Genomic DNA, 27,693 nt, shown 5'->3' with positions numbered 1-27,693 from the left:
CCTGGAGGCGGTCAAACATCTCAGAAATCAAGGGAAGGGGGTATTTGTCCTTCCGCGTGATGGCATTGAGTCCCCTGTAGTCAATACAGGGGCGCAACCCCCCATCCTTCTTCTCCACGAAGAAGAATCCAGCCCCCGCGGGTGATTTAGAGGGCCGGATGAAGCCTCGAGCTAGGTTCTCTCGAATATACTGGGACATGGCTTCCGTCTCTGGCCGGGATAGCGGGTATACGCGGTGTAAAGGGGATGGGGAAAACCGTAGGGACCTGGGAGAAACAAAAGGAACCAGATCCTACAACCCCCAAAAAGCCACAAAGGAGATTCTACCTTACCGGCCGCTTTTCCCCAAGAGACAACTTAGGGGTAAGAACTACCAATCCCAGCAGCCACCTTGGGAAAAAGAGAGACAAACCCGGGTGCATTCACAAGAGTCACCAGAAGGGGGCTGCAGGAGAAGGAGTAATACTAATTCTCCAACCTGGGGGAAAGAGAGGTGGAACAGGTGGGAAAAAGAAGAGAACAAGCCCGAAAGGGTTAATGAGGAAAATGAGGAGCAGCTGGGAAGAGGGTGGGGCGAGGAGAGTATGGACTGGGCTCCTGAGAAGGAGAAAGAGGAGTTTGGGCCTTGGTCCATGGAGCTGACAGTACCCGAGCCAACCCTGGAGGAGCCCATGGATGTATCAGCTCTGGCCCAGAGAAAGCCACAGAAGTAAGACAATCCCTGGCTAAGCAGGCCAGAGAAAGAAAGGGGTCATGCGGGAGGAGGTCAGAGAGTAAGTAAAAGTCTGACCAAGCGGGTGGGACCCCCAGGCTTTGAGCCCGCGCAAAGCCAGAGGAACTGTGGATTTGAAAAGCCAAGGTATAGTGCTGTTTTGAGCGCTTGGTTACCTGAACTGTGTATTTAAAGAGCCAAGTTATATTGCTGGTTTTGAGAGCATGGTTACCTGAACTGTGGATTTGAAAAGCCAAGGTATAGTGCTGTTTTGAGCGCTTGGCTACCTGAACTGTGGACTTGAAAAGCCAAGTTATATTGCTGTTTTTTTTGAGAGCTTTTCTTTTGGACCCAGGCTGTATGGTGCCTGGGTTATAACAGCCTGGGTGGGACTGAATGAGAGCTTCTTTCTTCTGGAGCCGCTCCGCCCCAGGAAACTGAAAAGGGGAACCAGCGGCTGAAGCCTGGGCTGAGTTCTCCCAAGCTGAATGAGAGAACAATAAAAGGGCAAAGTTTGTATTGGATCCTGATGTGTTTTTTTTTTTGTTTGTTTCTTTATTGAACAAGACTTGTATGCTACAGGCTGCTGAGAAGGGCGGACAGCCCTAGGGGCTGACCCACGCCCAGCAACCTATTACAATTGGTGTCAGAAGTGGGATCAAAAATTTTTTTTTGGAACCTGTCGCTCGAGGAGGTCGAGACCAGCCCAGCAGAGAAGCCCGACGGAGGGGCCAACGCTGATAAAGGCGCAGACCCATCTTGGGTTCCGGTAAGCGGGGCCTAGACAGGTGGGGGCCGGAGGGATCTTAGAAAGACCCAAGGAAGTGGGGGAAATCGCACTTGGAGTGGTCCTCTGTTTTTTTTTCTTCCAGGAGGCGGTTCGGGAGCCAGAGGATGGATCCGAAGGAAATCTTCGCATGGATGACCATGCAGTTCCAAAAACAGCAGGAACTAACAGCTAAGATGGTGGAGGACTCCTTGGCGGCGGCGAGAGACCAACAGCAGCCGGTGCTAAAGATGCTCCAGGAGTTCTTTCAGAGGGGGATCCCCGCTCCAAGGGACATGGACCCAGCAGCCTTAGGACCATGGACTGGAGACAGCGGTGCGGTAGGAACATTATCCATGAACACACTGACCTGGGGAAAGTTAACAGAGCAGGACAATGTGGATGATTTCCTAACAGCCTTTGAAAGGGTGGCCGTGGCTGCTAGTTGGCCACAAGAACAGTGGGCCATGCGTTTAGTCCCTTCCCTGGCAGGGGAGGCCCTGGCCGCATTTAGGGACTTGTCTCCAGGCGATGCTGCCCACTATGGAAAGCTGAAAGAGGCCATTAAGGACCGTTATGGCCTTAGTACCCAGGCCTATAGGCGGAAGTTTCGCGCCACTAAGTGGGAAAAGGGAGAAACCCCGAAAGCTGTGGCCAATAGGTTGATGGACTTATTAAAAAGATGATTAGAGCCCGACCACCACACTATCCAGGAAATTCTCCAAGAATTGGTGGTGGAGCAATTCCTCCAAGGCCTACCCGGAGAAATAAGAGCAGAATTGGTAAAAAGAGGCTGTAAAACAGTGGAGGGAGTGACGGCCGGGTTGGAGTGGTATCTGGAAGCCCAACATTGGGGAGGACCCGAGAGGGAGGGGGGAAAGCCCCGACCCCAGGGGGGTGGGGGTACCAAAAGTTGCTCCTCAAAGATGGGGCAAAAGGAAGGGATACCGGACTCCACTTGGCTGGGGAAAAAGAAAGGAGGGCTCCCATGGGAGGAAAAGAAGGTGGCCTCTTATGGGGTACAGCAGTGTTATAAGTGTGGGAGAACGGGGCATTTCAGGAAGGATTGCCCGGGTCGGGAGGGATGGATCTCCCAGGTTAACGAGGGATTTAAACCCAGGTATACGGCCTCTTTAGAGGTGGAAGGTTTACCGGTAGTGGCCATGTTAGACTCTGGGGCAGACCAGTCCATGATCTCCCGGCGGTTATGGGACCGAATAAGAGGGAGGAGGAATGGAGGACGGGATACCTATGAGGGAGCGGTAGCCATACAGTGTATCCATGGGGCCAGTACACGATACACCCTCCATAGAGTGAACTTAAAAGGGCCCACAGGCGACATAGAAATGGCTATGGCTGTTCTTCCAAGGTTACCCCAGGAGATGATTTTGGGAAGGGATTGGCCCCCTTTTTCCGATTGTATTAGAGAGAGAAGAGTATGGGTAACTACTCGGGCTCAGGCTCTTCGGGACCTAGAGGGGCAAGAAGAGGGAATAGAAGATATCTTTCCTTTCCAGGGCGAGGTCTTAGGGGAGCCGGGAAAAGAGAGAAAAGGGAAGGCCATGAAAAAAAAGGAGAAGAGGGGTAGACAGGAGGCATTGGAGCAGGTGAGGGCCGAAAGCTATCTACCGGTAGCCCCAAAAGAACTGAGGGAACAGTTTCCTCAATTTCACAGGGAACAGGCAAATGATCCAACATTAGAATATGCCTGGGGGAGGGCCCGACAGGGGGAAGATCAAGAGGCTCCGGGGTTCCGGATAGAAGGGGACATCTTATATCGGCAAGTGCCAAACTGGGAGAGCCCGGAGGGGGGGCGACAACTGGTAGTTCCCCAGGCTTTCCGTCCCCTGGTCATAAGGCTCGCGCATGATCACCCGTTAGGTGGGCATAAGGGCACCCAAGCCACCTTGACTCAGATTTTGGCTAGATTTTATTGGCCGGGAGTCTATAGGGAGGTGGAAAATTATTGTAAATCCTGCCCCAACTGTCAGAAGGTGTCAGACAGGTTCCCGCCCAAAGCCCCTTTAAATCCTATTCCGAGGGTGGAACAACCGGGGAAAAGGATAGCAATGGATATTATTGGCCCAGTCACGAAATCAAAAAGGGGTTTCTTATATGTGTTGGTGGTAATGGATATGGCCACGAGATACCCCTGGGCTGTGCCTTTAAGGAGCATATCCGCTAAAGTTATTGGCCGGGAGCTAATAAAAATATTCTGTGAGGTGGGTTTTCCCCGGGAGGTGCTGACGGATAGGGGATCCAACTTCATGTCCAGGACCCTAAAGCAAGTGTGGGAGGCGTTTGGGATACAACATCTCCGTACAGCGGCCTACCATCCCCAAACCAATGGGATGGTAGAGCGGTTTAATAAAACCTTAAAGGGCATGATAAAAAGAGCTCTAGGGGAAGATAGGACCAGCTGGGACCAATTGCTACCTTTTGCGTTATACGCTTACCGAGAAAAGGTGCACGACTCCTTAGGAGTGTCCCCTTTTGAACTCCTGTTTGGCAGGAGGCCCCGGGGCATTTTGGACATACTGCAAGAACAGTGGGTAACCCCAGAGGCCACTGATCAGTCAGTAGTCGAGTACTTACAGGATCTGAGGGCAAGATTGGGTAAGATACAAGAATATTCCCAGGAGAGGTTCGAAGAGAACCAAAATCTCCAAAAGAAGTATTATGATAGGGGTACTAAAGAAAGGGAGTTTCAACCAGGGGATAGAGTGCTCATATTAATCTCGGAGGACCCGCATAGGTTCGCTTCTAGGTGGAAGGGCCCCTGGGTGGTGAAGAAGCGTCTAGGTCCCCTCACGTATGAGGTAGAAAACGAGAAGGGAAGAGTTCAAACGTTCCATGTAAACCTGATAAAACCCTGGGTAGCCCGGGTGGGCTTACAGGCTAGGGTGGAAGAAAAAGAGGGGGAGGAGTTGGGCCCCCAAATAAGGGATATCTTCCAGCCTGGGGAGCCGGGGGTTAATCCCCATTTGACCCCGGTACAAAAAAAGGAGTTAGGGAACTTACTAAGAAGGTTTAAGGACGTATTAACAGCTTGCCCTGGAAGTACCCAGCTAGTGCAGCATGACATAGTAACGGAGAGGGGAAAGATAGTACGACAAAAACCCTATAGGCTTTCACCCATGAAAAGGCAAGAGGTAATAAAACAAGTGCAGGAAATGTTAAACTTTGGGGTGATTGAGGAATCCAATAGCCCCTGGTCCAGCCCCGTGGTGCTAGTACCCAAGCCCGAGGGGGAGTGGCGGTTCTGTATCGATTTCCGCCAGCTAAACACCATTTCTCGGGCAGACGCCTATCCTATGCCTTATATTGAGGAGCTGGTGGATCGGTTAGGAACCGCCCAATATCTCACCACCCTGGACTTAACAAAAGGGTATTGGCAAATCCCACTTACTCCCGGGGCTCAGGCAAAGACAGCTTTTAGCACACCAATGGGCCTGTACCAGTTCAAAAGGTTGCCTTTTGGCCTGAATTCAGCAGCTGCGAGCTGTCAAAGATTGCTAGATAGGGTGCTTAGACCACATCAGGCCTACGCAGCGGCGTACATGGATGATGTGGTCATACACAGTGGGGAATGGGATACCCATGTGGGGCAGGTAGGGGCGGTGCTGCAGGCTTTCCGAGAGGCGGGACTCACCCTGAACCCAAAGAAATGTCACTTTGCGCAATTTCGGGTGAAGTATTTGGGTTACAATGTGGGCCAAGGGGAAGTGAGGCCTTTAATAAATAAGGTTAAAAGCATACAGGAGTTTCCCCGCCCAAACACCAAAAAGCAATTGAGGCGCTTCCTGGGAATGGTAGGGTACTACCGCCGTTTCATCCCCCGGTTTTCAGCTATGGCCACACCCTTAACGGACATGCTAAGAGGGAAGAACCCTGATCATTTAAGATGGGGGGAGGAGGAACTGTCGGCTTTTGAACAGATGCAGAAGGCCCTGTGTCAAGAGCCGGTCTTGAAGGCAGTAGATTTTGAGAGGCCCTTTATCTTGCAAACAGATGCCTCAGGGAGGGGGTTGGGAGCGGTACTATCCCAGGAGCATAACAGGGAAGAACATCCTGTGTTATATTTGAGCCGGAAATTATTGCCCCATGAAGAGCATTACTCCACAATAGAGAAAGAATGCTTGGCCATACGGTGGGCCGTACAGGAATGTAATGTTTACTTGGAAGGGAAAAAATTCAAACTGGTAACGGACCATGCTCCATTGAAATGGCTGAACATGATGAAAAACAATAATGGACGATTAATGCGATGGTACCTTGCCTTACAGCCATTTCAATATGAGGTGGAGCATCGTCCTGGGAAGTGTTTGGCTCATGTGGACGCCTTATCCCGGGTAGACGAAGAAAAGGGAGCAAATGAAAGAAAAGGGAGAGAGGCGAGCTTAAGGGGGGGGGTATGTAAAGGGGATGGGGAAAACCGTAGGGACCTGGGAGAAACAAAAGGAACCAGATCCTACAACCCCCAAAAAGCCACAAAGGAGATTCTACCTTACCGGCCGCTTTTCCCCAAGAGACAACTTAGGGGTAAGAACTACCAATCCCAGCAGCCACCTTGGGAAAAAGAGAGACAAACCCGGGTGCATTCACAAGAGTCACCAGAAGGGGGCTGCAGGAGAAGGAGTAATACTAATTCTCCAACCTGGGGGAAAGAGAGGTGGAACAGGTGGGAAAAAGAAGAGAACAAGCCCGAAAGGGTTAATGAGGAAAATGAGGAGCAGCTGGGAAGAGGGTGGGGCGAGGAGAGTATGGACTGGGCTCCTGAGAAGGAGAAAGAGGAGTTTGGGCCTTGGTCCATGGAGCTGACAGTACCCGAGCCAACCCTGGAGGAGCCCATGGATGTATCAGCTCTGGCCCAGAGAAAGCCACAGAAGTAAGACAATCCCTGGCTAAGCAGGCCAGAGAAAGAAAGGGGTCATGCGGGAGGAGGTCAGAGAGTAAGTAAAAGTCTGACCAAGCGGGTGGGACCCCCAGGCTTTGAGCCCGCGCAAAGCCAGAGGAACTGTGGATTTGAAAAGCCAAGGTATAGTGCTGGTTTTGAGCGCTTGGTTACCTGAACTGTGTATTTAAAGAGCCAAGTTATATTGCTGGTTTTGAGAGCATGGTTACCTGAACTGTGGATTTGAAAAGCCAAGGTATAGTGCTGTTTTGAGCGCTTGGCTACCTGAACTGTGGACTTGAAAAGCCAAGTTATATTGCTGTTTTTTTTGAGAGCTTTTCTTTTGGACCCAGGCTGTATGGTGCCTGGGTTATAACAGCCTGGGTGGGACTGAATGAGAGCTTCTTTCTTCTGGAGCCGCTCCGCCCCAGGAAACTGAAAAGGGGAACCAGCGGCTGAAGCCTGGGCTGAGTTCTCCCAAGCTGAATGAGAGAACAATAAAAGGGCAAAGTTTGTATTGGATCCTGATGTGTTTTTTTTTTGTTTGTTTCTTTATTGAACAAGACTTGTATGCTACAGGCTGCTGAGAAGGGCGGACAGCCCTAGGGGCTGACCCACGCCCAGCAACCTATTACAGCGGCCACGGGGAGGTTCAGTGCCAGGTAGTAGCTCTATGGCACAGTCATAGGAGCGATGAGGAGGCAGAATCTCTGCTTGCTGTTTGGAAAAAACATCTCCAAAGGATCTGTAGGGCCCCGGTAACATAACATTGGCTCGATCCAAAGGAAGCGTCACTGGGGCTGGCGAGACCTTATCCAAACAGACCTTCTGGCAGCCCGGGCCCCACGCCGTCAATTCACCCCGGGCCCAATCAATGCAAGGGTTATGCAGGCGAAGCCAGGGTAATCCCAGGATTATGGCCTCAGTGGCCGACGGAAGGACGTAGAAGGAGATAACTTCTTTGTGTAAGACTCCTACCCGTATGGTCATAGGCACGGTTCTGGAGCGGAGAACTCCCCAAGCCGCTGAGACGGTGATGGGCTGAGGTTAACTCCATCGTAGGAATTTGATGAACCCACACCAGGTCCGCGCTGATAAAGTTGCCTCCCGCCCCCGAGTCAACTAGCGCCTCAAAACAAGGGGTATCCTTAATCGCCAGTAGAACTGGCACCAAAACCTGCATCCAAGGGGAGAAGGACTTTGGCCCTGACCCGGTCTCCCTAGCCGGTATCAGGGCTGCTGGTTTCCCCGACTTCTTTCTCTTCGGGCACTCACGGACAAAGTGCCCTTTCACTCCACAATGCAGGCACAGCCCCTTAGAGCGTCTCCGCTGTCTCTCCTGGGCCGCCCGGTCAACCTGCATAGGTTCAGACCCATCGGGCACACCCAGCGACGGGGAAGCAGGGCTCTTGTGCGAGCTCCTCGAGTTAGCCCCTGCAACCTGCTGACCAGCGCGACGTTCACAGGCCCGCTCCCTGAACCGGATGTCCACCTGGGTACAGAGACGGATGAGGTCATTCAGATCTGAGGGCAGCTCCCGGCCTGTGAGTTCGTCCTTAATGTTGGCCGAGACACCATGCCAAAATACCGCAGTCAGGCTTGGGTTATCCCAACCTAGCTCTGCGGCCAAAGTCCGAAACTGGATGGCGTACTCACCCAGAGAGAGTCGCCCCTGATGTAGGTTCAACAGCTGAGTCGCCGCCGAGGAGGGCTTCCCGGGTTCCTCAAAGATGAGCCAAAATTGTTTCAAAAACTCTGCCAAATTATCCAGGAGGGGATCCTTCTTCTCCCATAAGGGCGAGGCCCAGGCAGAGCGGGGCCTGCCAGTAGAGAGATAATATAAGCCACCTTCGCCCGAGCCGAAGGAAAATCCCGGGCCTGCAACTCGAAGACAATTTGGCATTGATTGAGGAACCCCCGGCAGGTCTTACTGTCGCCCTTGTACCTCGGGGGCGTAGCCACCCGAATCCCTCGGCCACATGCGTGGGAACTAGGCGGAGTAGCTGCTGGCGGGACCTCCGCAGCCCCCGTGACAGTCAGCGAGTCTACCCGTTGAGACAGTGCGTTCACGACTCCCGATACCTGTTGTAGCTGAGCATGCAATTGCTGGAGCAGCTGCATGGGGGATGGATCGGTCGAGCTCATGGCTTTTGCGTTCTGTAATCCGTTGGGTTGGTCGTGAGCCCTTGGGCCCTGGCCGAGGCCAGCAGGGCGCCGACCCAGGCCAAGGGGAGACCGACCCACCACCGCACACCCCAGCTACACAATACCCCCTAAGCTACCCCTCTCCCCAGTCCCTCAGGAAGAAGGGAAATAGGCATACAGGCAGGCCTCGCGGCCGAACCGGAACCCACGCAGACAGAGCCACTCGTGCGAGCCTCACGGCTGAACTGGAACCCAATCACACACAGGGAGGGGTGAAAGAACCCAGAGGGCCCCAAGATGCCAGACACGCACTGAACACCAGCAATAGGGCAGAGGGGGAAACAAAGGACCAGAGCGGGCCACGCCCACGCAGGGGACTAGCGCAGGACAGGGGAACTAACACAGCAACCCCCTCCCCACCAGGGTAGGAGCCCCAGGCAGAAGCCAGAGGAACCAAACACAAAGGAAGGCAGAAAGCCTTTGCCTCAAACCCACTGTAGACAGAGGCACACAGAACATAAAGGGTTAAGCTTGTAGAGCCAGCAGAGAGAGAGAGTGCCATAAATCAACAAACAATCAGAGAGAATGCTTCCCCTCCGAGAGGGAGTGGGGCCCATCCAAACAAACACACTGGCAGAGGCAGGAATACAATACACACAGTACACAAAGGGTTAAACTCACTGAGCCAGCAGGCCAGGACACTGGGAAGAGAAATCCTTAAAACAAGCAAACAAAGGAGAAGCTCTCACTCAGCCCAGAGCCCCGGAGGCTGAGCAATGCCCAGCCCCCACTAAACAAACGAGCAGCTGACCCTGATTACAGAGCTACGCGCACACACACACACACACACACACAGCAGCAGCTAACCCAGAGGGAAGGAAAAGAATACTCTAAATCAACACAGATCCCTGTCAGAACCTAGAGCACGTTCTGAGAGAAACCTATCAGGCTTTCCTGTTACCACCAGATAAGTAAGGCAAAAGCAGAGAAACTCTTCAGCTGCAGGCTAAAGTACTATCCCCTGAAGTCAGCACAACCCCTGGCAGCCAATCAGAAGAGACGTCCCCCCTCCCCCTCAGCCAAACCGGCAGAATCATAACATCATTTCAGAATCCTGAGGTAACATCATCCTAGGCCTTGCAGCAACCTGCCAACAACTTCACTTTCCCTCACTCCACTTCATCCTGCTACTAGGATCCAACCAGCATCTCACAAAAGATGTCTCTTTTCCGTCAAAATCTTAAAACAATCTAGAAGTCCTCAACTTCAAAAACATCCGTAGGAAAGAATCTCTGCATCCTCTACCTTTACTCCTTCCCTATCCTCAGAGCATCTTCCAAATCCCCTCCAAGCTGGGCAATTCTCCAGCAAGCCAGTAACTCTATCCCTGTGAAGGCACCCAGCGATCTGCATCCCTTTGCGATCACCATGCATTCTCACCTTCAGCCGTGCAAGAATCCACTCCCCAACTCCATTCATGCCAGCATCTTGAACTGCCACCTCAAACTGAATCAGTTTTCATCCAGCAAACCAGACTCCTGCCAATGAGCTACACAAGCATCCAATGAATCCCATCCCTAATCATGCAAGCACTCTGCATTCTCACCCCTAGGAAGTATCCCTACAGAAACCCCTTGTCCAAGAATCCTGCATCCCACAAGTTACCCTACCAACCATCCAGAAACATGCACACATCATGTGAACCCCCAACTAGACCTGTACAAGCACTTTGCTATATCCCCAGACTGTAAACATCACCCTGCATGCATCCAACATTATTTGAAGTGTCCTTGCCTCCTGTATCTCTCCCAAACCAGGCAAGCATCTGATAATCAAACATTCTACATTCCTCCACATTTGCCAAAGCCTTAAAAGCACCTTGCAACACCACCACAAACCTATAACAAAAGCTATGAGCCCAACATGTAGTACAAACCTATTCTGCACCCTCTCCTACCCCCTGAATCACACGTACTTGGCAACTCTACCCAGTATGTTTACAATCATCTTGTATTACTATTTCACCAGGGCTGTGCAAGATTGTGTAAATTTTAAAGGCCCTCATTGCGCCCCAGGAATACCGTTCTTCAGGGACAAAGGGTCTGCGCTTCCACTATGTATTAAATTGCCTGCCTAAATCCTTTTGATATTCCATCCCAGTGATATCTGTGTTGTGTAGATACCAGAAGGCATAAGTCTAGGATAATGTCCATGACCATGGCCTTCTGTCTATCAGGATCTAAGTGAATCCTTGGTCATCTATGTAGTTGCATGTATTCTATTAAAATGCCACAGTAATTTATATAGACATAGAGTGTTAGTTATGTGTGTGGCTTAGTTTGTAGTATCAATGAAAGATGAAGAATACTTGAAAATAAAGACAGAGATAGATTTCAGAGAGAAAGCTTTATTCTTACCAAGTTTTTCAAAGTACAGACATCAAACAGATTCTGGGTTCAACAGCACAGGGCCCTGCCGTCCGAGAAGAAGCGTTGGGGAGGACTCCAACTTTCTCTCAAAATCTTATCCCTTTTATAGCCCCAAGTCCCAATACAAGTCTATTGTGAGGTACATTTTTTTTCTAATATTTCTCAATTTCTGAGATCATACTTTCGTATCCGGCCAGATGTACATCTGTACCCAACTCTCTTCCGTTCTATCTATTTCTAGAGTTTCCACACTTCCGTAGATGTCAACATGTTTTTCGAACATTTTGTTTTTCTCGTTTACTAAAATATCTTTATCAGTTTCACATCTTCCTCTTGTAATACCTTTCATAACATCTTATGATCTCTGTGCCATCTGATGGAAAATAAGTCCCACTTTAAAAACCTCATTTTATTCCTTTTACCCATTATTATTATTATTTCATTATAGGTGCTATATTCAATTAGAAAGTTGTACCTGGTTGTGTTAAGACCCATTGTTCTGACCTGCTTTCTGCAGATTCTCAAATATATCATTAGCTTGTTATTTGGCCTAGTCAGTACTTTTCCAGTTGCTCTAGCCTGTGTAGCTTAGCCCACCACTATTCCAGTGGTAGGTCTGAAGCCAGGCCACATATTAACAATTGCATTCCCCCTAATACCAGCCCGGAGACTAACAGGGCAGCTGCCCTGGACTCCCATACCACAGGGGACTCCAAACCCACCAAAAGTTCCACAGTAGATAGACAACTGATCAACTTTGGCATCCCCTTGTATCTAACAATAGTTCTGGGTAGCCTTGTAAGCCCCTCAACTCTGTGAGCTCCTGCATCATCAAAGGCTTTGTTTAGTCAGAGAGGGCAGCACTATATACTCTCACTGACACATTACAAGTTATGTTGAAATTCCATATCTGCCAACAGCATAAAAAAACACTCTGTAAAACTTTAGATCTCTCCAACCTTTCATAACGTAAAAGCCCAGGGGGACACAGTTCTCCTGCCTTCTGCTGGGATAGTCTTCCTCCCCCCACCCTGAATTTGTAGCACCATTTAAATTTTCAACCCTCACAAAGAAAACAGGTTTCTTGTTAAAAGAAAATCCCGGAGCAGGGATCCCCAAACTTGGTCCTCAAGACCACAACCCAGTCAGATGTTCAGGGTTTCCACAACATGTGTGCATGCAATATATTTGTACATACTGGTTCCACCTATGCAGTTAGATCTCATGCATATTCATTGTGGAAACCTTCAAAACTAGATCAAGTTTGGGGACCCTTGTTTTAAGAGGATCATCAGCTGTGGATGGGGTGGTGCGGAGACAGAGGAGTGGGAATAGGCCTTCCTCCTGAATTATTTCTAAGTTTGATTGTGAAAGGATAGGCAGCATCCAGAAAATAACAGTGCCAGAAATCACTTGAGGGGTTGGGGGAGAGTTTAATAGAACTTCCTGAATTATTTCTAAGCTTGAATCTGAGAGGGGAAGGGGGGACAGCATCAGAGAAAGAAATAACAATATCACAAACCACTGGGGAGGGGGGAGTTGAGGAAGGAAACTGATCTTTACCTGTCCCCCCAGCGCTCCCTTTCTCTCTTCTCCAGGGTAGGGGGTACATACAATTCTTGCCTTGTGGAAAAGAAAGGGGGGTTTGTAGGACCCTTCTGCTCTCCCTTCAGCTGTCAATCCCCCTCCCCCTGCTTTCAGGGACTCTCGAAAGCGCCAGAAGACAATCAGCAGCTGATCCTACCCCGGGACAATAGTGGAGAAGGAAACCCAGGGACCAGGCAGCGGCTCTGCCCAACACTCAGAGCTCAGGGAATCAACAAAACGCCACCTAGGCAGCCATCTTGAGTGCCACCGCGCCTGCGCGAAAGGCAGAGCATCGGTGACGTCTTTTCCGGAGGGCGGGAGACGAATCCTAGACCGGATGTGCGCTTTTAGGGTGACCTGGGGTAGTTGGGACTTATTAGTATTATATTGCTTGCAACCCTCCACCCCCTCCCCTATCCCAGTAAACTACAACTCCCTGCATGCAATGGAGTCAAATCCGGTTTTGATTCTGGGGTCAGGTGGATGGAGGGTTGCAAGCAAGGAGGTTAGATTGAGGGCTGTCTGCTTCTACTGAGCATGCTCAGAGAGAGAGGGAGAGAGAGGGAGCGAGAGAGAGAGATCACTGTCATGTTGGGAATTGTAGTTCTGATTTACTTGGGGAAAGAGAGCCAATGAAAACAATCTGAACTACATAAGCTTCCCCCCTCCAGTTTGGAAGCTACTATGTAGGGGTGGTGCCTGAGCATGACCCCAGGATTTGCCTCCATGGAATGCAAGGAGTTGTAGTTTCATTTTGCTTATGGGGTCAGGCAAAAAAATCAAACTGAACTACAACTCCCTGCATGCCATGGAGGCAAAAATTCTGAGGTCAGGCACCACCCCTACATAGCAGGTTTCTAATGGATTGGATTGGGTAGGAAGGGGGCGGGGTCTGTTTCTTTTGAGCATGTTGGGACAGAGAAAAAAAGGTAGTGAGAAATCAGCTGTTGTTTTTGAGCATGCTGGGTATAGAAGAGTGGCTGGTGTTAATCCCAAATTTCAGTTCTCTAGGTTGTACAGCTTCCTAAAGACACCTTACGTTATATTCAGCAGATAGGATGTTCGGGGGGGGGGGGTTAATTTTACAGTCTCAGACCTGAAATGCACAGAGGGAGTGGAAGTACTTTTATGTTGTATCTAGATACTGCAAAGCTGTCCCAGATTTCAGACCGGATCCCCAGCCCCAAAATAAGGAAAGGGTTCAAGTGAGCACTGACATGTGCATCTTGAGTTGGTTGACATCCACCCCCAGAAGAGGTGGAATTGATCAGATTCCTACAAACTACAGAGAGCACAGGGGGAGGCTGGAAAGAGGCAGGGGTTGAGAATACAGAAAGGCATTCCAGGAAATGGGAAAGATGCATTGCTCAATGAAAATTTTTAAAAGGCTTATTTTATTTATTGGGATTTTGCATGCTTCTCTAGGCCACAACAGACGATGACAGCGGTGTGACCCCTCTTCACCCAGCGTGTCCTCAACCGCCTTCAGCTGTGGAAGAGAAAACGCAAGGGACCATGTCTAAGAAGGTTTTGGCCAGGGTGAGCCGTTATGACATTTTGTCACTTTGTTTAGTAATGTAAGGCTCACTTAAAACAATGTTTGAACTGCTGTATTAGGCACAGCAAGGAATGGATGCAAATGACATCTCCCAGGGATTCCCATTTATGTGATAACATTCTTGATTGGATAGCTTTTGTGACTGGGTTTCCATTTACATGACCAAGTGAGGAAAACATGCAGAGCATGGTACATGGAATTCTTTCCAGTTCTTCTGCATGTGTGTGTATGTACATCTGTGTTGTCTCTGTGTGTATCTTTGATCTGATGGGGAGAGGGTCAAGGCGGTTTGAATGGAGCTGTTTTCTGTGACTTTCATGGTGCATTTCTTTTGTCATCTGTTGTCTTTTCCCCACCTTAGTTTACAGTTAGCAGCCTAGTAACCAAATTGTGATAATGCAGAAAAGAAAGGGGAGGGAGACCATATACTTTATAATAAAGATTTTGTCTTCACTATCCTTCTGCCTACAAGCTGTATAGAGAGGTTACAGCACAGAAGCCAACGTACAAAGTCATGGGTAGAGCTGCACGTGGATATCCACTTTTGCCGTGAGCTTAATACTGTGACAGGCAGCAAAATTTATGCATTCATATCGTGGGGAGGGAAGCCTGCCAGATGCATGCCCACAAAGGTTTTGTGGTAAGTGCATATTGGAACAAAAATGAAAAAAAATGACTGTTTCAGTACACATCAGCGCTTGTTCTTCAACACATTAATATAATATTAGCCTGGCAAAACTTTCTTATAAATAAAAATTTTGCAAGGCTGATATTTATGCGCAGAACAGGTGCTGATGTGTGTTGACACTTTCGTTTATGTTCCCGACATGTCCACAAGCTCTGTTACCTCCCCTCAGTCTTTTAAACTTGCAGGTACTTCGTTCTGGTTGCAGAAGATGACAAAACTGGCAGTTAAATCTTAAAAACTAGCATCAAGTCTTCTTCTAGAACCCTTCTCCACCGCCCCGGACATGGTGAAAAATTTCTCACGTTGTCCATGCAGCAAAAGCCACCGTTTCCTTTTATGCATTGCCCGGAATACTTAATGGCCTTGTTACCACACATTTTAATGCAAAGTGTGGCCACCCGTGCGCAGTCCTGAGTCTCGGAGAGGGCAGGAGCTGGCAGGCCTTGAGCATCAGCACCAACCCAGCGCACGGCTTTCTTTGTCAGCGTCAGCCTGAGGTAGGAACTGCAGTGGGGGTGGGAGAAGAAATGCCAGCAACTGCAGAGAAGGGGGTGCGGACAAAGAGATACAGGTAACCGCAGGTAGAGGGGTTGGGGAGGGAGAAAGAAATGATGGTCATGGGGGTAGGGAAGTTACTGTACACTTGAATATAAACCCGGTTTATATTTGAATTGGGGGGAGGACTGTTGGTTTATATTTGAGTGTATACATTCATTTCTAAGGAACAGTTACAGGTTTAGACATGAGTATAACAGGAATGTGTTGTGAGGTTGTATATGGAATTTGGACTGGAGGAAGATATCTATTTAATTTTCTGAATATTTCCTTTCATTTCTTTTCTAGCTCTTGGCCCGTATTACCTCTATGATTGTGGACAGACAAGATTGGTTATTTTTCTTCTTTGTTTTTCTGTTATGTGTACATTTTACCTATTTTGTCACAAGTGATCTGTGATTTTGCTATTTGAAAATCAGAAAAATACATTTATGAGAAGATCTGGGACATTTTTTGAAAGAAATAAAGCACAGTGAACCTTTATTTTGATAAAAAGGGTTCAGATGCCCTGTTTATCTAAATGTAATTCATGGTTCCCCTTGCAGGTCCCTCCAGTGACCTTCCATGATGTGGCAGCTTACTTCTCTGAGGACGATTGGGAGGCATTGGAGGACTGGCGGAAGGAGGTGTACACAAATGCCATGAGGGAGATCCATGGGGCCCTTGTCTCGCTGGGTGAGAATCACATTCCCCCTCCACTTTTACACTGGGAGTCTGCACAGTCTCCAGGCAGGGAAGCCCCAGTCCAGGTCACCTTGTTCCTCTTCTTTCTCCTGCCCCTGAGTGGGTACCACAACCTTCTCACTTTTTGCTTATCTGTTCACCACCACCATCTCTTTGCTCTCTCCCCCGTCTTCCAGTTTTACTGCTAAGCTTTCTGGAATAGTCAGTGTACCATATTCTGCAGAATTCTAGCCAGCCAGGGATTTGTTATTTATTATTTTAAATCAGGTGGGGAATGGCCCAAATCAAAGGCAGAGGGATCCATTTCAGATCATTTACCTGCCTAACTTGGGGAGATAGCCGTTAAATCATGGTGGTTCAAATACCCCCCATGACAAAATTAAACAGATTAAATGGAGACTGATTAGGGGAAAGAAGTTAGCTCATTAGCATGGCTTCTAGTGCTAACAAATTAGTTTAAAACACCTAAAACCAGGTCAGTGAATTTCAGGCTTATATCTGGGGTACTGTGAAGGGAAATAAACTCAAGTTGCATCTTCCTCAGCTAACTGTGCTCTGCAGTGGCCAAGACGAGTAAATAACTTTTCTCAGAATGAGAAACGTGTGTTTCACATTCAGGGCCTAGCTTTGGCGGGCAGGAGGGCTAATGGTGCGGTCAGGGAAGAAGTTGCGAGTGACTTTTTCATGCCTGCATGGAAGATGAACTTTGAAATTAAGCTGTAAATCTGGTGTGCTGGGGCTTTCTTCCTGAAAATCTCAGGGCCTCTGCTCGACAGGGTGAAGTCTGCCACTCAACTTGCAGCAATTTGTAAGTGGGGTCGACAGTGCTTACACCCTCACACCTCTGGCCACAGTTTGAGCAAGCATTTCCGGAGGCCTGTGTTGTTCAAGAAGGGAAAGAGCATGCTTAGTTCTGCATTTTAAAACCTATGCATGTTATTTTCAAGAGGAAAAGACAGCCACATAGAAAGCATCTTAATCCCAAAGCATATTTAAAAGGGAGAGCCATGGTACAACTCGTAGACTGTTATAGCCACGTGTATACTTTGAAAATCCCCTCCCATTCAACTCCAGTTGCTCCTGCCAATGCCAGCACTGGGTTCTGAATGAATCAGGTATTTTTTAAAGGTAGAGTTAGGAATATTTTTAGCCAATGTGGGAACTAGCATATTTCATCTGCCATTTGGTGCTGGTCCTGTCATTTTTCACAAGCGATTTAACAACTTTGGATAATGCTGTGTCATCTGTAAATTTGACCACTTCACTTGTAATCATTTATAAATATGTTAAAAAGCACTGGTCCCAGTACAGATCCTTGTGGAACTTACTATAAGCCATCTTGACATCTCCATTCTTTTAATGAACTGCTCTCCCTCCCCTGCCCTGCTTGCACTCCTCATTCTAACTTTCTTTGTCCCTCTTTTCCTCATGAATTAAGAGAAGAATCAGTATTTCGTTAAGTTTAAAACCAAACTTAAGTACTACCTGTTTACACACTTCTCCAAGGCAGGACTCCAGGGTCTGCTTGCAATAGACAACCCCCCCCCCCCCCCCCCCAATATCTGCTGTCTGCTAATATTGAGTGGGGGATAACCGGCTGTCCCCCTGCTGAATATCCGCGGTTAGTGGCTAGCAGATAGCCGCATGAAAACCAGTTTAAAGATAACCAGCTAAGTGTGATTATCAACTTAGCCAGTTATCTTTAAACCAGCCAAAAATAAACCAGATATTCAATGCCGGTCACCAGAAACAGCCCAGCATTACATTTCTGGTTTTAGCGTCGACTGCGGGACTTATCCAGTCTTAACTCTCACAGTCTGAATGTTGACCTCATAGACATTAACGTAAATCATGGTATGTGTTCCCTTTTGACTTGGTTACTTTCATGCGTTTTCAATTTTGTTGTTCCTTTCTGCCTGTTTTTAATAATTTAATTTGTTTTTGTTATATCAAGTATTAAGAGCAGTATATTAAACTTTAAATAAACCGTACTATTCCCCTTCTTCCATTGAGAAATGTGCCCATTTAGCTATACTTTCTTTTTTTTCTGTGTTTTAATCAGCTCCCAGTCAATAATTGGCCATTGTCTTCCATCCCACTGCTTTTTAATTTTTTCAGGAGTCTTTCATGAGAGACTTTGCTGATATACTACATCATCTGTAAAACGTAGCAGACTGAGGCAAGGTTTCTCTTGACAAAATTCATGTTGGATTTTCCTCATTAAATGACATCTGTGTACACATTCAGTAATTTTCTTTTTTATAATAGTTCTACTGTTTTGCTCAGCAGTGATGTTAGGCTCACCGCTTTGTAATTGCCTGCATCACCCTTTTTAAAAATAGTTGTTAGTTGGTCCATAGGAGCCGGCTTTGTGGGTGCTTGAGCACCCCCAATATTGAGAAAATTCCTTGTATGTGTCCATGGAGGGGTTATTTCCATTGGGCTTAGCACCCCCAATAATTTTGAAAAGTTGGCTCCTATGAGTTGGTCACCCTCCAATCTTCAGTTACTGCAGATGATTTTAACAATACGGTTCAAATTACTAATAGAAGATCTGCCATTTCATTTTTGAGTTCTTTCAGTACCATCCATACCAGGTGACTTGCTACTCTTTAGTTTGTCAACTTGCACTGTCCCAAACTATGTGACATCAAGGGCTCATTCTGTTTCAACAGGCTATGGGATTGTGAACACAAATGTTTTATTCCGGATTAAACAAGAGGAAGAGCCATTTTTCAAGGATCCTGGAGCCTCAAAAATAAGGGAAGGCACCAACAGCCGTGCTGCTGGTAAGCAAAGTTTGTGTTCAAGCTGGAGGTGGAAGTAGATTCATATAGCTGGGAGATTGCTGTTATGTAGGTATCAATCATAGCTGTCTGCTTCTAGTCTGGCTGTTATCAGTGAGCCATCCTGATACGCTTCCCCCCTTTTGTGCAGTACTGATACCCTTGTATAGCTAGTGTATTACAATTTCACATTCCCCTCCTCTATTTTTGTTTTTGGAGCAGGTAATGTCAAGGCGCATTGACGCGGCCCAATTTTCCTTCCCATAATGCCTCTGCTTTACATGTCACCGACTGTCTGGAGGTGAGGCACTATTGTCCCCTCCCCCCCCCTCCGCGAGTGGTCTCGCTGCTTTGCAGGACACAGGAATGATTGGGTTGGGGGAGAGACGGGGGAAAAGCACAGACCGCGGATGTCGTTTCCTGAACTGGGGCCTTTCCTCTCCTCGCAGGTTCTCCCACTGTTCAGCCTGACATCCTGTTGCGAATCAAGAAAGAAGAGGACGAGCAACTCCAGGCTCTCAAAAACAGTTCCCCCACAAGTGAGCTTATGGTTGTGGTATGAGCAGGAGGAATTGGGGGGGGGGGGGGGGAGAGAGAATAGGAGGATTGTTGGGTTGGGAGGGCACACTCATTAAACTGATAGGAGAACCTTAAACATTCCTTCGGAAAGCAGTGCTATTTCTGTAACGCTGCTACATTGAACTTAAAACCCTGAAGATTAAATGGCTTGCTGAAGGTCACATGTGAGTGGATTTCATGTCAGAGCAGTCTGTATATATACGTCATGTTGGTAATGATGGAGAGGATGTTTTCTGGGACATGGTGCACTTGGGGGAACCCTGAAGATTAAACAACTTAGTGAAAGTCACGTGGTGAGTGGTCTTCATGCCAGAGCAGTCTATACATATGTGTCATGGTGGTAATGATGGAGAGGATGTCTCCTAAGGCGCAGCACACTTGTGAAAGTACTGTTTCCTGGCAAGACTTATGAGCGAGTTGTTACTGTGTCTCTTCCATGCCTTCGGCAAAAGCTAAGTTGTGTGCTTCTCATGCTAGGTGACCGGTTCTTCGACGCCAGCATGTCGTTGTGGATAAAGCAGGTGGATGAACCCTACAGGAGTTACAGGGATGATTCTAATGAAGAGGATGATAGTGATTTCCTCACAGGTAAGAACTTGTACTAACTTACTGATGGTGCGCAGATGGTAGGCTGTTTTTCCTCCCCTGTTGTGAATATCCTGGCAAGTTTTTTCCTGGATCATGCAGAGTCAGCTTGGCCAGGAAATATCAGGCTGTATTTTCTCTCCTTTCTCTCTCTCCTCTCCTACCTGTGTCTCTGCCAGCCTGTCTCTGTGTTTTTCCTTCCTCTGTTTGTTTCTGCTTCCCTTGCTTATCTGGTCAGCAGGAAGAACGTGTCAGCATTCAGTTTTTTGTTGTTTTTTTTACTGGTAGTCTCTGAGGATCACCTGAAGCAAGCATTGGTTATATGAAGGGAGATAAACTCAGTTGCATCTTCCTCAGCCAATTATGCTCTGCAGTGGCCAAGACAAGCAAATAACTTTTCTCAGACTGAGAAACATGTATTTCATGTCTAGGGTCTAGTTCTGGTGGGCAGGAGGTCTAATGGTACAATCAGGAATCTCAAAAAAGATATAGTGGAATTAGAAAAGGTGCAGAGAAGGGCGACAAAAATGATAAAGGGGATGGGACAACTTCCCTATGAGGAAAGGCTAAAGCGGCTAAGGCTCTTCAGCTTGGAGAAAAGGCAGCTGAGGGGAGATATGATAGAGGTCTATAAAATAATGAGTGGAGTTGAACGGGTAGATGTGAAGCATCTGTTTACGCTTTCCAAAAATACTAGGACTAGGGGGCATGCGATGAAGCTGCAATGTAGTAAATTTAAAACGAATAGGAGAACATTTTTCTTCACTCAACGTGTAATTAAACTCTGCAATTCGTTGTCAGAGAATGTGGTAAAGGCGGTTAGCTTAACGGAGTTTAAAAAAAGTTTGGACGGCTTCCTAAAGGAAAAGTCCTTAGACCCTTGGGGAAAATCCACTATTTCTGGGATAAGCAGAATAAAATATTTTGTACTTTTTTGGGATCTTGCCAGGTATTTGTGACCTGGATTGGCCACTGTTGGAAACAAGATGCTGGGCTTGATGTGCCTTTGGTCTTTCCCAGTATGGCAATACTTATGTACTTATAAGCTGTGACTTTTTCATGGCTGCACGTAACATAAACTTGGAAATTAAGCCATAAATCTGGAGTGTGTTTGTACAAAATTCAACATGTTGCTGGGACTTCTGAAAATTTCAGGTGCTCTGATAAAGCAGGATGAGGTCTGCCACTTAATTTTCTTTTGGCAAATTCTAAGCTCCATTGTAGCTCCTAATTGAAGCACCAAGTTATCAAAATGCCTCCTAGGTGTTCAGATTTTGTCTTAGCGTGAATTCTTTCTTCACTTGGTTCCCATTGCCCTACAGATCTTCTATGCCTCCCTCCCCCCATCCCCCTCATGTAGAGGGACAGAACAGGTTGCATCTGTATTCAGTGTCGATTTGCTTTTCAAACCGTAGACACCACCATGCTGATAAAGGTGAAGGAGGAAGAGGAAGAACCCTCTTACGGCAAATGCCAGGTATCGGAGAAGGAGAAACCGTTAAAACCTCAGATAGGTGAGTGCAGGGCGCGGGGATAGCAAAGGAGGGGAATCCTGTTGTAACCTTTTAGTGGCCTTGGTGATCATGGAGTGATGTCACATTTCCAGGGACGCTAAGAGGGGGAGGGCAAGGAGGACCTGACACTGGCATTTGAGAGAGACTGCTCTGCTGGGTCCTTCTTCCTGCCACATCTTGCCTATGTGGAAATAGGAAGTTACTTCATAGGAGGTGGGACGTAGCAGGAAGAAGGATCCGTGGCCTGTACAGCAGTCCCTCTCGAGCATTCTGCAGAGTGGGGGGGCAGAAGCGGTGGTGGGACCCTGAAGTTGTTTGCCCCAGGCCAGTCTTTGTCTCTTGGCAGCCTTGCACCTTTCTATATGTGAAATCTTTATAGATGTTTGATTCCATATTCACCCCGTGGCAGTCAGCAGTTTTTAAGCCGCTTACAGTGAGGCTGAGTTAAATCTGGATATTCAGTGCCGAGCCTTGTCTGGGCTTCGGCATTGAATATCTAGCTGTATGTGGTCATCCAGAAGTTAACTGGGTGCTGGCCAGTATTCAGACCTGTGCACGGTTAACTCAGCGGATAAAATTGACAGCTTTTTTACTGTCAAGCTGACTAGCTGTTCAGCAGACTGAATATCACCACTAACTGGTTAAATTCTGACTTCGCACCTAGGCCACCCCGGCACTAACTGGACAGTGGTTGGTTGGTCACAAGCAATATTCAGTAGTACTATCCACTTGCCAGATAGCCATCTCAACAAAGTTTAATTGGGCAGGAGCTTCTCCTGCCTGCTTAAACCCTTTTGAATATTGTCTCACCTCTTTCACCTGAGAATCTGCTCTAATCCCCGGCTCTTCCCTAACTCTTTTGGCAATATTGAGATCAGTAGTGCAGCACAGATAAAAGTGACTTATCTCCAGCTCTCCAGACCTTGGGTCCCCGGTGGCGGGCTAGTGAAAGTGATAAATGGTGGTACCACGATACAAATGGCCTTATCTTGTCTCCCCAACCCAGGAAGCTCACTTGCAAAATTTGTGACCAACCCTTGGAAAACAATTAGATGGAACTTTGTCCCTGACACTCTGGGAGTGTGCGGCCCTGTGATGAATCATTTTCCCTTGCTGTGCCTTAGTGCTGATCTCTAAAAGCACCCCGAGATCCTGGGACATTCCACTTTATTTCCTTATGCCTCCAATCACCCAACTGTACAAGGACACACTTAGGCGCTGTTTGCCTAGTGTTTTGTATTACATTAGATCATTTATATTTATTTACATCATTTATACCCCACAATTTCCCACCACTGGCAGGCTCAATGTGGCTTACAACGTTTAGTTAACAAACAGGAAATTACAATACATGGAAAGTGATACAGGGTTAAGAGAAAGTAGTTACGTCCACAAGGTCTTCAGAGGAGTTGGAGTCCAGGAATCACAGAGGCAGGACGGGATCTTTAGGGTAAGCTTGCCCAAATAAGTAGGTCTTGAGAGACTTCCTGAAAGTCAGATGATCTTGAACCGTTTTTACAGATTTAGGTAATGCATTCCACAAATGAGTGCTGATATAGGAAAAGGTGGAAGCATGTGTGGTTTTATACTTGAGACCAGAACACGCAGGGTAATGGAGGTTTAAGTATGAACGAGAAGATCGAAGCGAATATATTCCGCCTTTAACCAGCTTGGACCATTAAGCACAGCTCCCTTGAATATGTAATCATGGGAATTCAGCCTGTAGGTATTGCCAGCCCTCATCTATCTACCACCCTCCTGTTCGCTCTCCCTCTCTTCCAGTTCCCTCTAACCCTCTGTCTCTCTTCATTATTTTTTATTTTTCTTGATACTTGTATCCCACATTATCCGAATACAATTATTCAGCTCTATGTGGCTTATATAAGTAATAAACAGTATTAATGTATAATACATGTTATGAGAACCGTAAGAGTTAAAAGAACATTCTTGAAGAAGTATCGGCAAGGAGAAAGATTTTGGCTATAACCAATTTCAATATCTAGTGAAGGAAGTTATTGAAAAGAAAAGCCTTTAAGAATTTGTGAAAGGTCAGATAGTTATTGAATTGTCTTATTTCCCTTGGGATAGAATTCCACCATTTAGTGCCTAAATGAGAGAAATCTCGAGTTTGAGTGGATTTGTATTTGATATTTTTGTAATTAGGGAACCGTAGAATGAGATAATCCCTTCCACACACCTCCCACAAACATCTTCCCCAACCATCGTCTCTCTCTCAGGTTCTCCATTACTCACTAACACCTTCGTGACACTTGCTCTTCCTTTCTTTCTACCACCAGGGGGAGGAAGAGGACAGCACTTCAAAGCTACATCCTTCAGCTACCTGGGATAGTGGGATGGCAGTCATTTGCTGTGGGGGGAGGGGGAAGGGTGGTGAAGGGGTGTTAGGGAAGAACCCAGTACTGGGGATCAATGTAGTGCAGGGGTTCTTAACCCAGTCCTCAGGACCCAGCCAGTCAGGTTTCCAGGATATCCACAATGAATATGTATGAGATAAATTTGCATGCAGTACCACCATTGTATGTAGATCTATCTTATACATATTCATTGTGGGTATCCTGAAAACCTGTCTAGCTAGGTGTGTCCCGAGGACTACATTGAAAACCCCTGATGTAGAGAGAAATGGAGTCCAAATTGAAGGGAAGAGGGGGCAGGGTCTGCCCATGAGTTCAGGCCCAAATGCAGGCATGACATTGTACGAGTTTTCAGTTTGTATCATCTTTAGAGTGTTGACGTTTACATTTGTCATAAATCGACATGTTTTGAAATACTTGTTCAGACTGCACATCTACATTTCAAGGATAATCAAGTGAGATAAAATTCACTAATAAGGTGAAATAGCTTGGGAGGACTTTGCTGGAAGTGCAGACAGAGCATAGCAAGCATTAATGGTATAAAGGCTGCTGTTTTTGAACCTTTCCCCAAGATTAGCTTTGATCTTTATCCCAATTGTGATTGTGCCAGATACACTAACTCTCATTTTGATCTCTTTTTCCATATTGAGCAGCGGAGGAGGAGGTGAAGCTTGCCAAACCCCCAACAGACAAGCTCAGCCGGACTGCCATGCAGAGTGTGACCTCATCACAGCTGACCCAGCGCCGGAGCGTCTTCCCAGGTCAGGGGAAGACCTTCAAGTGTACCGAGTGTGACAAGAGCTTCAAGAGTTTCCACTCCTTGACTGTCCATCGGCGGACTCACACTGGGGAGAGACCTTACAAGTGTTCAGAGTGCGGGAAGGGCTTCAGCCACAGCTCTAATTTGGTCCAGCACCAGCGCATTCACACGGGCGAGCGACCTTACATGTGCAACGTTTGTGAGAAGAGCTTCATTATGAATTCTCACCTAGTTACACACCAGCGGCTGCACACAGGGGAGCGGCCATACGTCTGTGAGGTGTGTGAGAAGCGCTTCACCATGAAGTCACACTTAATTACCCATGAACGACTGCACACCGGTGAGAGGCCCTATAAGTGCAATCAGTGTCAACAGTGCTATCGCAAAACCTCAGACCTGGTGCGCCACCAACGTATCCATACGGGCGAGAAGCCCTACCACTGCAGTGAGTGTGAAAAGCGCTTCAACAACCTCCAGTGCCTCAAGATCCACCAGCGGGGCCACCGGGGTGAGAAGGAGTTCCAGTGCCCCCAGTGTGACAAGAATTTCCTTCAGAATTCAGACCTGGCGCGCCACCAGAAGACCCACTCCGGGGAGAGACCCTTCCAGTGTCTGGAATGCGAAAAGAACTTTAACCTGAAGTCGGCTCTGGTGCGTCACCAGAAGATCCACTTGGCTGAACGGGAGCATGAGTGTGCACAGTGTGAGAAGAAGTTCACGCTTAAGTCCGGCCTGGTCCGGCACCTAAAAATTCATGCTAGGAGGTCAAAGACAGATGATCTTTATCAAGCCTACCCTCCATAGGCAAAGCCGTGGATCCACAAACTTTAAGGTGTCCCTTTTGTTGGGGAGTAGGGGACGGAAGGTACAAAGAAAGAGGATACCCATCCATTAAAATAAAATGTATTCTAAGAATGACAGAGTTGGAAGGCTGCAAATCATCTTGGTCATATCTCATTCTCCATTTTCTCAGTGGTCTCAATAATTGAATTACCTAACTGACTACTGCAAATCAAGGGTAATGTAAAATAAATTCTAGTTCTCCACTCCCCCTAGACTTGAACAGCAAGCATGTTTACTTAGTTGTGCAAGAAAACATAGTTTACATTTTTTTGGTTTGCGTCTGTAGGAATCAGGATATGTTTCTTTCAGAGTCTCTTGTCTCTTTTTTATGCTTAGTTCATTGCTTAGATGTGTTCTTTGCTTCGTTTTTAGCTGTGCCCACACACTACGTACAGGAATAGAGATTTTTTAAAAAGATATACCAGTAATTGCATCAGACTTTTGTCATAGGGAATTCTTGTGGAATTCTCTAAAAGACATGGTCAGGGGCCCGCTTTCATTGCATGGTTTTGTGGTTATCGCCAAGGGATCTGGTATCGCTCCAAACTGAACTTTCTCTCTTTCTGGCCTAGTATGGGGGCTAATGTGATGGGAAGGGCAAAAATGAATCTGCACTGTTGCCATCCCTAAGTTGCATCACTATGGGGATGACTCTGAAGTTCTCATGGTGTGGTGCAACTGTCTTCTATTTGAAACAGACAAAAACACTTTGCGTAATAAAACCCTTTACAATTATTCCCCCGGGAACAGATCTCTGTGGAACAGTAGGGTGTGTGACAGCAGTGTAGTGAGGTTAAAAAAAAAAAGTCCAACCGATGTATTCCAATCTCTTCTTTTTCATTGTGGATATCTAATAAACCGAACTTACAGTTGGAGAAGTCAGATTCAACACAGCCATGTTTCGGCATGGATACCTGCATCAGGAGTCCACTGTTCTAGTTGTTTATAAGTTTTAACATGGAGAACAATTCCCGCTTACAGTAGGCAGTGAGTGTTATTGCCATCATCTTGTGCTGATCTTGCTGTAGCAAATTCGAGACTTTGTGGGATATCCTTTCAAGGCAAAAACATTTTGCTGTTTGTTGGCATTAGAGATTACATTAGCCTTTTGTGCGCTGGAATTGTTTCAGTACATTGAGTTTTAACATGGAGGACATTGGACTCCTGATGCAGGCATCTACACCGAAACACGGCCATGTTGGCCTGACTTCTCCAGTTGTGAGGTCTTTTTCATTGTGGATATTTAATAAACTGAAGAGATTTGGAAACATTGGTTGTACTTTTTATTTTTTTTTCACCTCATATTCCCACGTGTGATAGCATCACCATAGTTGCTGTGGAATCCCCATTGATCCAGAGTTGGTCTGGACAGTCAACATCACAGAACAAAACAAGAAGATAGTATCATCCAAGGTGGTCAAAATGAGAAGACAAGTCAAAAAGAAAGATGAAACACCAGTATGGACTTTATTGCTGAAGTGGTTTATATATAACTGTATAACAACCCAACGTGGTTATGTTTCGGCAGTTGCCTGCATCAGGGGTATAGTGTCTTTGCCTTTTGTCTTTGCCATACTGGTATTTCTTCTTTCTTCATTGTTTCCTCTTCACTTGTTGTCTTCTGATTTTGACCACTCAACATCACAAGCCTTTCAAGGACCAATCTAGTACCAGTATCCCCTCGTTCTGTAATGTGAGCCTTAAATGTAAGCGCCCTTTACACACTCAAAACGATTTTGCATGGCTGTTACTGCCAGGAGCCCTTATCGCATGCCAGCTAACTGATTTGCGTGGGTATGCCTACTCTCCACCCCCAGACACGTCTCCCATGCCAAAAAATAAAAACATTTTAGGCACAGGATTAGCGTGTGCTACTCAAAAAAAAAAATACTATGGGATGCATCGGCATGTCCCATGGTAGGGCTCTTTAGTGCATTAGGCCTACTGTGCCTTAATAAAAGACCCCCCCTAACTGTAGGAACATGTTAATTTTTATATTAATAGCTAACACAGCTTCATAAGTAGCCTCCAAGTATTACCATTGTTTCCCATTGATTTGATGAATGGAGGAACACTCTGAAAAGCTACTCACATATATAAGGTTAATCAAATAATAAGTTATCCCCGACAAAATTGTTATTGACCAATGCATTTACTTAAATTTTATTTTCAAATTGTGTATGACATCATATTTTAGTTATAATAAAGAAAATATGTGAAATGTAGGATGGCCTTG

At 46.9% G+C, this 27,693-nt stretch overlaps 1 protein-coding gene across 3 annotated transcripts; it reads left to right on the top strand.

The window, feature by feature from the left end:
* The first annotated feature begins 13,350 nt into the window (after positions 1-13,350).
* LOC115466447 (zinc finger protein 501-like) lies at positions 13,351-27,636 on the top strand. Of its 3 annotated transcripts, none has more exons than XM_030197667.1 (8): positions 13,351-13,407; positions 13,959-14,072; positions 15,880-16,009; positions 18,694-18,807; positions 19,254-19,343; positions 19,861-19,971; positions 21,384-21,482; positions 24,508-27,636. In XM_030197667.1, exons 2-8 carry the CDS (start codon positions 14,049-14,051, stop codon positions 25,416-25,418), a joined length of 1,479 nt encoding a protein of 492 aa, XP_030053527.1. In that variant the 5' UTR covers positions 13,351-13,407; positions 13,959-14,048; the 3' UTR covers positions 25,419-27,636. The 3 variants fall into 3 exon arrangements, with proteins under 3 accessions (XP_030053527.1, XP_030053526.1, XP_030053525.1); XM_030197666.1 differs by lacking the exon at positions 13,351-13,407 and adding an exon at positions 13,418-13,462; XM_030197665.1 differs by lacking the exon at positions 13,351-13,407 and adding an exon at positions 13,480-13,544.
* The last annotated feature ends 57 nt before the right edge of the window (positions 27,637-27,693 follow it).

This window comes from Microcaecilia unicolor, chromosome 3, assembly GCF_901765095.1.
Source record: "Microcaecilia unicolor chromosome 3, aMicUni1.1, whole genome shotgun sequence".
In the NCBI taxonomy this organism is placed as follows: Eukaryota; Metazoa; Chordata; class Amphibia; order Gymnophiona; family Siphonopidae; genus Microcaecilia; species Microcaecilia unicolor.
Note: the sequence above shows the minus strand (reverse complement) of the source record. Positions and strands in the feature narration are given on the sequence as shown.